At 56.4% G+C, this 10899-nt stretch overlaps 1 protein-coding gene across 1 annotated transcript; it reads left to right on the forward strand.

Annotated features, from left to right (window-relative positions):
- The first annotated feature begins 594 nt into the window (after nt 1-594).
- On the forward strand, nt 595-10475 carry Tpra1 (transmembrane protein adipocyte associated 1). Its single transcript, XM_059258175.1, has 12 exons — nt 595-824; nt 4236-4357; nt 5966-6097; nt 6214-6346; nt 7387-7473; nt 7605-7677; nt 7791-7870; nt 8268-8378; nt 8458-8518; nt 8667-8769; nt 8912-8992; nt 9884-10475. The coding sequence occupies exons 3-12, from the start codon at nt 5982-5984 to the stop codon at nt 10146-10148; spliced, it is 1110 nt and encodes a 369-aa protein (XP_059114158.1). The 5' UTR covers nt 595-824; nt 4236-4357; nt 5966-5981; the 3' UTR covers nt 10149-10475.
- Nucleotides 10476-10899: the final 424 nt, after the last annotated feature.

The raw sequence follows: 10899 nt of genomic DNA on the forward strand, positions 1-10899 counted from the left end.
AGGGAAGGCATCTCTCTGGAAGGCACCTGCCTACGCGTGAGTCCTGGTGTGTCCACTCCCTAACCCGACGGCTTTGGGCACATTCCTTAACCCCTTCAAGAAACGTCAGGTTCCTTCTGCAAAACGCGACTGATAGCACCCAGCCTCCAGGGTGACTGGGACTGGCGGCCTGAAGCCCTGTAAAAGCCGGTCCCTTTGAAGTGGCCAAGTACACGGCGTCCGAGGAAGGGCCGCCCTCTCTTCTCTCCTCCCTGGTCCAGGTGACCAGAGGTCACTTTTGCGGGACGCCGGTCCCCGAGGCTCCACCTTCGGAGAGGTAGGGCGAACCGGTCGGAGAACCAGAGCTGACCCCAGGAAGATGCGGGGCAAAGGCGGAGCGTGCTCGGTGCGCTGTCTCGAAATGCTTTAGGGGTGAGTGGTGCAGACATTCTTTCCCCAGTAGTTCGCAGCAACTGCAAGCTTGCTGCAGTCCCTTTAAGAGCTGGCCCCGGGAGGAATTTTATTGGCCTGTTCCACTCTGGGAGGGAGTCCGTTACGATTGGCTGCTGGAGGCCGGGGGCGGGGCTGAGTGCCACAAACAGGGGTCGTGACTGTTTTCGCAGCTTTGCCTAGACGAAAAACACCGAGCCTAGGCGCCTGCCCGTCGCCGCTGCCGGGGAAGGCCAGGGGAGTCCTCGGGTCCTGGGGGTCCTGCGCGCTGGCGGTGTCCGGTCACCCGCGACCGACCCGCGTAGAACCTCAGCCGCGGCTCTTGCGCGACGCTCCCCCGCTCTCGCTGCCTACCGGGGGTCGGAGTCCCGCGGCCTGCGCAGCCGGGCTCTCAGGTAAGCGCTGCCCGGTCCTCACCTCCTGCTGCGCCAAGCTAGCGGGGAGGCCCAGCCTCGCTCCTTCCTCGGGCTCGGGCCTACCGTCCCTTCCTGTCCCTGTGCCACTAGGGCTGAAGCCGCAGGACAGCCTTTGGGAAGTTTCTGGGGACCCTAGCGGTCAGGGCCGGACCCTGTATGGAGCTGGACACGGGCAGCTCCGGGTGCAGCCCGAGCTCAGCGGCAGCCGGAAAGGACAGTCCGGGCTCTGCCTCTGCCTCCCTGGCCTGGCGGAAGGAAGGGGCAACTCCTCTCAGCTCCGTAAGGAGGAGGGGGCTGTGGAGTATGGGACACTGACCCCAATCCTTGTCCGGCTCGGTTGCGTTGGGCTGGAAATTTGTGCGCGTCATAGCATTTAGTTGAGCTGTTACTCTGTTCTAGGGGGTTGGGTCACGAGGCCTAGGACAGACCGACAGAAAGCAAGTAAATACACCTGCTGCCGGTTAAGGCCTAGTGCTATAAACAACAATTGGGCGTTGAGGATCAGAAGTTCAAGACCTGCCTTGGCTACATGCTGAGTTGGAGGCTAGCCTGGGCCCCATGAGACCCTGTCCTTAAAAAAAAAAAAATCATACTGGAAGAACACCCAGGTGGGCTAGAGATGCTAAAGTCCACTTGGAGGGGGGGGGGTTAGCCAAAGAGTCAAATGATGAGCTAAAACTGGGGGAAGATAAGCAAGCACAAAGGCCCTCAGGTAGGTGAAATAAAAGTTGTGGGTAGAGAAGGGGAAGGAGGATTGGCAGGAGGTAGGTCACCTGGATCATCCCTTCTTCCTGGTGGCCACAGTGGCCCCTTAGGACAGAGTCTCTTCTCTATCACCAAGGCTGACAGGTTCAGGGAGGCATTGAACTTAGCCTCTATCCTCTGGAGATTTCCCATGCTGCTTTGCTGCTAGATTTAGAGGCTCAGCAGCCTATGGGATAAGGGAGAGAAGCAAGTGTTTGGGGTTGCTTGCCCTGCTGCTCTCCCTCTGGGTAGGGGTCCCATATAAGAGCTCAGAAGGTTTGGGCAATCCCATTGCACAGATGGGAAAGACAAGCTCTCTCAGCCTCTTGGGGTGTGTGTGTGTGTGTGTGTGTGTGTGTGTGTGTGTCAGAGTAGGTCCCACCTAAGGCCCAGTAGGCTAGCCACGAGAGTGGGAGGAAGGGAGAGGCCTGAGCCTGGCCTCTGGGGAATGCTCTGAGGTCAGAGCTGCCCTTTCAGGTTTACAGGTGGAAGAAACCTTGCCTCAGTTCCCTGGTCCCCAGAGGCCTGGGCTCCCCTCGTGAGCCTCTGCTACTCTTTCAAGATGTCACAGCCCTTCTTTGTCTCCGTCAGCCCTCTCTCCTTCCTCTTTTTCCTGGTGGGCCAGCTCCTTTCACTTCTCTGTCACTGCATGTGCCCAAAGCCAGGGAAGGAGAAGCCCTGGGTCCGAGGAGAGGGGGCGGGGTCCGTGGGCCATGCCTGCCCTGCCTTCCTTTGACAGGGACCCTGATGGCGCTTGCCCAGTGTTCTTAGGAGGGAAGCACAGGGCCCTGAGCCTGTGCGCTGGAAGTATGTCCTCATGTGTTTGTTATCATCACTTCAGTTATTTTAGGAGCACAATCATCATGGCAAACACAGAAGTGGGATGCGGTTGACTGCTTCCCAGCCCCAGTGCTGCTGGAGCAGGGATCTTTTGGGTCGGGAGTTTGGCCTGGCAGCCGCTGGGGCTCTGCCTGCTCAGCAGTGTCCACTCGCTCAAGTCGAGATGCCTCCCGTGAGCTGCTACTAGGTGTAGAACTAGCCAGGCTCTGGAGGGGATAGCTGGACTATGGGCGCAGGTGGCCGCAGCCTCTGAGCACTGTGGCTCCCAGAGCTGGATTCCCAATCCTACAATGGAGTGACACAGGTGGCAGCTGACACCACTGGTCCTCCTTCCCTGCATAGCCGTTAGACCTGCTAAGGGGGCACCTGGGTCCATGGGCAGACCCCCCACCCTCACCCGGCATTCATTCCTTCAACCTGTAGGAAAGTCATTTATTGCCTGTGGCTACTGTAGACATTTCCATAGCTTGCCTTATTTTGACTATCACAACAACCCTGCTAGGTAGTTGTGATTGTCGCTGTGAAACTCAGGAGTGAAGTGACTCACCCAAGGTCACACAGCAAGCAGGAGGCAGGGCCAGGAATGCTGTTCTCGCTAGACTTGTCAATTCCATACCCTACAGGAGCTGGGAACCAGGCCTGGGGACACAGGCCTGGTGTCACCCTGGCTATTAGGCTGAGGCAGGAGAATCACAGGTTCAAAGCTGGGCAATGTAGGGAGACCCTGTCTCAAAAGGAGGATTAGGGATGTAGGTCAGTGGTCCAGTGCTTGCCTAGCATAGGTCCTATCTCCAGCAATGCAAAAATAAACATCTGATATGTTTGGGAAATGGAGGGGCCAAACTCAAACACCCTGGAGGTGAAGGGGATTTGGGGGTCTTATGGCTGGGAAGGATGGGTGTCATGTGTCACTGAATTCAGGGGTTACTAGGAATTCACAGGGTCTCTCTATATCCTCCTTGTGGCTCTGCCTTTGTTAGCTGTCTCTTTCTCTCCAGAGCTCTGGCCCAGAGTCACAGTTGGCCTGCTGATCTCAGCAGGGTCGGTTCTGATCTCAGCAGTGGCCAGGGTGCATGGGCTTTCTGGTTGGCCAGGCTTGGGTACACTTACATTTCCTGACGTTTGTGCTCTGTGGAGTTCATCATATCTAAACCCCTGGACAGAGCAGGGGTGCTGAGCTCCCTCGGGAAAGTGGGGCCCTCTTGCTGACTGACCCCTATCCTGTTCTCTGACCTTTCCCACGCTAGACTGTTACAGTATCCACTTCCTGTCTCACCTTCCCCTAGGCCTGCCCACATGAAATGGGACCCTGTCCCCTCTTTGGAAAGACCCTTTTCAGTACTCTGAGAGGGAAATTACATTGCATGTAGGTGTGCTACTTACTCCTACTTACTCCATCTGATCCAGCCTGCCAAGTGTGTTCATCTTCCCAACTGCCCCAGATGCCCAGCCTATTCTTTTTGGTCGTAAGACCAAATCCAATTCTACCTCAGGGCTTTTGTATTTGCTGTTCTCTCTAAGGAATGCTCTTTATCCAGAGTTTTCCAAGGCTAACTACTTAGCTGCATATCTAATATTGACTGAATACCAACCTAAATCTGGAATTCAGCCTTAGCTGTGAGGCAAGGCCGTGATAACTAGATAGAAGGCCGTTCTGTCTTGTCAGTCAGTCTGTGGAAGCAGCCTTGGCGTGCATGGAGGGACCCACAAAACATCTTCCTTGCTGGTTTTTTGACTACAATGCATGCTTCTGCCTAATGGTCTAACGTGGCTGTTCTCGTTTCTCCCATCACATCCGTATTCCAGCCAACAGGAAGGAAGAAAGGCACGACCTGAAACTGGCGAGTCACACTCTGCTGGTGTCCACGTGGCCAGTCCTTCCTGCAAGGGAAGCTGGGGAAAGCACACTGAAATCCAGGGTTCTGCTGGTAAGTGTGGATGCCGGGGACTTCCTGTCTGTGCTGCGTTTCCGTCACCCTGTCCCACTCCGCTGTCTCCAGTGGAAGTTGGCTTTTTAAGTACAAGGGTTTGTGTCTGCTCTCCTCTCATCCCTGGGGGGATGACCTCAGGAGGGTAGACCTTGACCCTGTCACATCTGAGCAACCCAGTGAGTTGCTGGATATACCAGACACATGCCTGGTCAGATCTGCCGGGCAAGCAGAAGGGCACATGAGTGACGGACAGCTGCTCCGTTCACCTTTGCCATGGTCAGGACTGGGAAGGAGCCAGCTTCTTTTGGGGGTGTCTACTGGGGACCAAGTACATACTCTCCTCATCAGCAAGCTGGAGGTGTAACAAATCAGAGCCAGGGCCCAACCTGATTGGGGGATCTGAGCACACGGGGGGTTCCTGTCTTTTCAGCAGAGGTAGCACTAGAATGGAATGGCCCTGAAACTGAGACTGTCCCTGAGTCCCCCAAGCCCTGCCTCTTTCTGCTGCTGCTCAGAGATTCTATAGTGAACCCACAGGGCTCCTTTTGCAGTAGCTGGGACACTGAACAGGAGCTCCAAGCTCCTGGCCGCTCCTGCCACAGATAGGTCACCAGGCCTCAACCTTTTCCTCTGAAAAGCTTTCAGCAGCTTTCTTGGTAGTATACAGGCTTGTGCGCCCACGCCTGGGTGGAGTGCCTGGGGCTTAGTGTGCCACCCTGGTCTGCAAAGTCCCAGCCATGTTTCTGTGTTGGTCACGATGGCACTATTGAGTCTGGATCCACCCACATCCCATTTGGGAGGCCCATTCATTTGGCCCTCAGTTCAGGCTCATTCTTTTTACTGCCATCTTGTGGTCCAAGGCTGACACTGCTTCACCTGTGCACATCCCCTGCCTGACTGCTCGCTGTTTTGGGTAGAGGAGAGTTCCTTCAGACCCTAATACTGCCACCCATGAGACCTGGGGCTCAGCTTGTCCTGCAGGAGGCCCTACTGCTATCCCCAGACAATCCTCTCACCAAGATTCCTTGTTTAGGGTTTTCTGGCCACCTTTAGTTCCCTCCCTCCAGGGCATTCTAGGGACCCCAGATCCTCAGCTCTCCTCAGACGACCCTCTTGGCCCTCTTTCGGCCACTGTTCCAGGCCCTGTACCTAGTGACCTCCTTGTGTTTCCCGGTGTCCTCTCCACCTGCATCTCCTTTCCTGAGGACCTTAGCAACCATGTGGCCTCAGAGATCAGATGGTGGGCGGGTTTTGTAAGGTGGAGTTGGGAATCATTCGGTCCTCCCAGTACAGTCCTGCTGGAGGTATTCTGCGTCACCATGGCCTCACCAAGAGAATACTGTTCTCCGCACCATTCCAGAGAGGACACCGAAGCACCAGGAGGCCAAGCAGCAGGGGCGGGCTGGAGGCTGGAGGGACAATCTGGGCAGAGCCTGAAGAGAGGGACCAGGCCCTGTCCAGAGCGAGAGGCCCCTGAGCCTTCTGTCTCCTACCCAGAGAGTCTCACGTGTGGCCTGCACTTCACGCTGCCACTTTTGTTTTCCCTGGGAGCCTTAGACAGAAGGAGGAGGGCCCTGTGCCCTAACTACGTGAGCTTGTCTTCAGGGCCACTGCCGGTGGAATGGCCAGCCTGCAGGAGGCCAACGGAAGCACAGCGTGGCCACCGCCCACAGCATCCAATATCACCGAGCCCCACCAATGCCTGCTGCTGCTGTATGAGGATATCGGCTCCTCCAGGTGGGGTTCCTGGCCCCATGGAGGATTGGCTGTGGGTGGGTGGTCAGGGGATGTTATGGGCTGGGGGATCTGTATACCTACCTCGCCAGTGAACCACCTTCTGTGCCCCCTGCCAGGGTCCGGTACTGGGACCTCCTGCTGCTCATTCCTAATGTGCTCTTCTTCATCTTCCTGCTCTGGAAGCTTCCCTTAGCTCGGGCCAAGATCCGTGTCACTTCCAGCCCCATTTTTATCACCTTCTACATCTTGGTGAGTTCCCTCCACTCGGTGACAGAAAGCCCATCTCTGATTTAAGCACAAAGGGAAATGAATGAATTGCTTCCATAATGAAAATGGCTTCAGGTATGGCTGGATCCAGGGGCTCTGCCTCTTGCTCTCTCCTGCACTTGGTTCTCCCCACAGAGATGATGCCAAGGACAGCTGGGAACTCACCTGGCTTTTACAGCTGCACTAGGGAGTCCCTCTTCCCTGGCTGCTAGGGGAGACCTAGCCTGTCCTTGGATTGGCCCACCTAGGATCCCACATTCATGCCTGAGCCAATAACAGGCTAGCAAGGAAAGGGAAAGGTTGAGACAGGCCAGCAGATCGTGCTAGCTGAGGGAGGCAAGTGATCCCTATGGGAAAATGGGGAACTGGTAGAGGGATAAATGAACGCTGGGTAAGGAAAAGTGTCCACAGCAGCCCTGTCCAGTCAAACATTCTCCCACTTGTGTGGTGTCTTTGCAGTAGGTTTTCCTAAGGAGAGGGTCTGAAGTCCCAGCCCTTGGTGGGCCCTCTGTGTGCTGCTTTGGGGATATAGATCGAGGTCATACATGAGGCAGAGGCTCTAAGGGTGACCTCCCTGGGTATATCCCCCATTCCAGGGTGTGGGGTTCCTTTCTCCACACGGACAGGAGCCTGATTGACTGGAATATTCCAGATTCAGACTCTGAGATGTCACCTGAGAACTGAGTGGCTCTCTGGTCCCTTCTTGGCCAGGCTCTGAGTTTCCCACTAAAGATGGGTGGTGGCCATGCAAGGAGACATGGCTGTCACTTGCCTAAGGTCATAGAGCAGGAAGGCAGCAGGGCTAGGTCTGAGCCCCACCTGCCTGGTTCTCTAATCACAGGGAGCTGATAGGGCTTTGGATGGGCAGCAGTGGAGTTTCCCTGCCAGAATCCTGTGCTGGAACATGCCTTCTTGTGTCCCACTCGGACCCACCCTGTCCCATCCCTTGTCATTCTTGAGTAGATCCTGCAGAAGGAGGCATTGTTGATTCTGACACTACACTCTCTTCTCTTGCTCTGCAGGTGTTTGTGGTGGCCCTGGTAGGCATTGCCAGGGCTGTGGTTTCTATGACTGTCAGTGCCTCTGATGCTGCCATAGTTGCTGACAAGGTGCAGGGGGGGAGGCCAGCCTGGTGGAGGTTGTGATGTGCCCTCTTTACCCTGATCCTGTTGGAGAGACTTGGGGATGTCTGGCTGGGTGGAGCTCACCCCCAGCTGACCCTGTGCCTTTCTGTGCCCAGATCCTGTGGGAGATCACCCGCTTCTTCCTGCTAGCCATTGAGCTGAGTGTGATCATCCTGGGCCTTGCCTTTGGTATGCATACTGCAGGGCTGTCCTCCAACCTGGGCTGGCTCTCCCTACCCTTCCTGCGGTTGTCCAGAGATGGCTCTTAAGAGGAGGGGCTGACTCACCCCTGTGCCTTGCAGGTCACCTAGAGAGCAAGTCCAGCATCAAGCGGGTGCTGGCTATCACCACAGTTCTGTCTCTGGCCTACTCAGTCACCCAGGTATGTGGTGGTGGTGGTGGTGTCAAGGGTCATGTTTCCGAACTGTTAAGTGTTCCCAAGGAGTCACATGGACTAGGCAGGGCCAACTTTCCCCGGACACAGACTGTAGGTGAGCCTAGGAAAGGCTAAGAAATAAATGTGTGAGAGCTAGTGCCTAGCCAGGCACCCTGAGAGTATATGCTATGGGCCTTTTTTAGGCTGCGTAGGACTGCACCTTGAAGGCTTTGTCCACAAGGGACTCATCCAGGGTCTGAACTGCCCCTGGAGTTAGGTGGGTGGGCATGGCTGGGGCTTAGGTTGGGGCAGGGCCTGGCATGTGGAGTGCCCTGGGCTCTGCAAGGAAAAGCCAAGAGAGGCTTCAGTGGTAGCACTGACCTGACCTCCTTGCCTTCTACAGGGGACTCTGGAGATCCTGTACCCTGACTCCCATCTTTCGGCTGAGGATTTCAACATCTATGGCCACGGTGGCCGCCAGTTCTGGCTGGTCAGCTCTTGCTTCTTCTTCCTGGTGAGGTCTGGCGTGCTCCCTGGGGGCAGGTGAAGGAGCCTGGCCTGGCCCGGCCTCCCTGTCACCCCTGTCTCTGCAGGTCTACTCACTGGTGGTAATTCTCCCCAAGACCCCCCTGAAGGAGCGCGTATCCCTGCCCTGTGAGTACCTGCTGGAGCAGGGGCAGGAGGGCACTGGCCTGGTCCCAGCCTTGCAGTTGGGGATCCCTGGGGAGGGGGAGAACCTCAAGGTTTATACTTGGGCCCTACGGGTAGGGTGGTTCAGAAGCTCATGACCCTTGCCCTGCAGCACGGAAGAGTTTCTACGTGTATGCAGGCATCCTGGCCACACTCAACTTGCTGCAGGGGTTGGGGAGTGCTCTGCTGTGTGCTGACATCATTGAGGGGCTCTGGTAAGAGGGTGCCCACTATGGGAGTGGGCTAGGTGTGGGGTGGAGTGGCTACCACTGTGGCAGAAGGAGTCCCCACTCCCTTGGGCACTGGGTCAGGGCAAGACCACAGGCCCTGGCCATGCTGACCTGCCCCCTACCACAGCTGTGTGGATGCCACTACCTTCCTGTACTTCAGCTTCTTTGCACCGCTCATCTATGTGGCCTTCCTCCGTGGCTTCTTTGGGTAAGTTATGGCCAGACCTCTGCACTCTAATGTGGCTGAGCCTGCAGCTACTGTGTGTGCATGGCCAGGGAGGTGGGTGCACAGAGGGCACTGGGTGGCACACTTTAGCATCTGTGTAGATGCTGTCTCTGTGTATGTGTAGCAAGCACAGACACGTGCAACCCCCCTCCCGCAAGAGATAGGGATGCAGTTTAGCAGTGCTGTCCTATTACCTGTTTTGTCAACAAGCACCTGCTGTGAGGTAGGCCCTGCTGTACCCCCAAAGACACCAGGAGAGTAAAGCAGGTGTGAGTGCACTCAGGGAGCGTGCACCTGGAAGGGACTCTGAGGGTTCACAGTGAGCCCCGGTTGGAAGGAGGATGTGCTGTGTGCATAGGTGCATGTGGGGAGCATCAGAGGCTAGGAGGCAAAGGCAGGGACTGGCTCCCCACCAGGCCTGACATGGTGGAGTGCAGGCGGGGTTTGCGCTCCGTCAGGCTGGGGTGGTGGACATGGACCGTCTCTGGGGAGGCCTACAGAGCCTAAGAGCTGAGGCTGGAGTGGGCTGCTGCCTGCTCCCATATGCACAGCCTGCTGCTCTTTGAGCCTCTTCTAGCTATCCCAGTGATGGTGACCAGGTTCAGGAGCGGGTTGTCATGTGCTGCAGGCATGGGGGTCACACTTGGCCAGGGTTGGTGAAGGCTAGGGTTTAGTTTATTGTCACCCATGGGGGCTGACACACCTATGGGCGGAGAGGTGTAGAAGCTCTTGCCCCATCTCTCAGGCGTGGGTGGGGCCAGCTTCAAAGCTTGGTAGGCTCAAAGGTTCCTGCAGGTTCCTGCAGATGAGCTAGGGCTCTGTCTGGCCTCTGCTCCTCCTGACTGCAGTGGCCCCTCTGCACTCTCTCACCAGCTCAGAGCCCAAGATCCTTTTCTCCTACAAATGCCAAGTGGATGAGACTGAAGAGCCAGACATGCACCTGCCACAACCCTACGCAGTGGCCCGGCGTGAGGGCGTAGAGTCTGCAGGGCCTGCGGGGGTCTCGGCAGCCAGCTACTCCAGCACGCAGTTCGACTCTGCTGGAGTGGCCTACTTAGATGACATTGCCTCCATGCCCTGCCACACGGGCAGCATAAACAGCACAGACAGCGAGCGCTGGAAAGCCATCAATGCCTGAGTGGGCACCTAGGCATCAAGGAGGCCTGTGAAGACAGATGGGCTCCCAGGTGGAGCAGAGTGCAGTTGAGGAACTCATGTGGATAGTAGCCCTGGGCAGGGGTACCTGCACCCCGGGATACAGGCTTCCTTCTGTCCTCCACCCCCAGTTCCCCTTTGTTACCTGTGCTCCAGCTTGGAACCCCTTCCTTCCCAGCACTACATTCCTGCTGGGGGCCTGCCTGCCTATCCCCTGTCCCTTCCCCATAGCTCTCAGCCTCTTCAGCCATAAGGCTACAGTGTGTATATTTTCTTGATCTATTTTTTAATAAAAGCCAAAAGAGTAGCAGATGTGGGCTGGTGCCTTTTAGCAGCAGGACTTTATAGGTGGCAGGGAGGCCCCTATCAGGGGATGTCCCCAGAACTGGCTGCCAGGGCAGGGTAAGGGGCAGGTCACTGTGGCATGTTGGGGGGGAGGAGACCAATATGGAAAGAAGAGAGTTCTGGGGAGCTGAGGTCTCCCTACCATGTTCAGCCCAGTAGGTGGAGCCTGTGGTCTCCACCACCCTGGGCTCCTTAAGCCGTCATCTTGGGCCTTCCCTCTCCAGTTATGTCGTCTGTAAAGTAGGGGCAGAGAGACACATCTGACCCTGTGTGCCACCAGTCACCTGCCACAGAAACTGATTCTAAGTCTCCGGAACAGTGCATTGATTGATGGTGACTGAGAGTATAATGTAACTGACAAGAACAGGTGGAAGAAATGCTGGGCTAGA

This window comes from Peromyscus eremicus, chromosome 3, assembly GCF_949786415.1.
Source record: "Peromyscus eremicus chromosome 3, PerEre_H2_v1, whole genome shotgun sequence".
NCBI lineage: Eukaryota > Metazoa > Chordata > Mammalia > Rodentia > Cricetidae > Peromyscus > Peromyscus eremicus.

Bases quoted from the DNA above. Each gene is read 5' to 3' on its own strand.
- Tpra1 (XM_059258175.1), top strand. From the start codon at position 5,982: ATGGCCAGCCTGCAGGAGGCCAACGGAAGCACAGCGTGGCCACCGCCC. The intron at 7,474-7,604 runs GTGCAGGGGGGG...TTCTGTGCCCAG, and splicing joins CTGCCATAGTTGCTGACAAG to ATCCTGTGGGAGATCACCCG. The intron at 7,678-7,790 runs GTATGCATACTG...TGTGCCTTGCAG, and splicing joins CATCCTGGGCCTTGCCTTTG to GTCACCTAGAGAGCAAGTCC.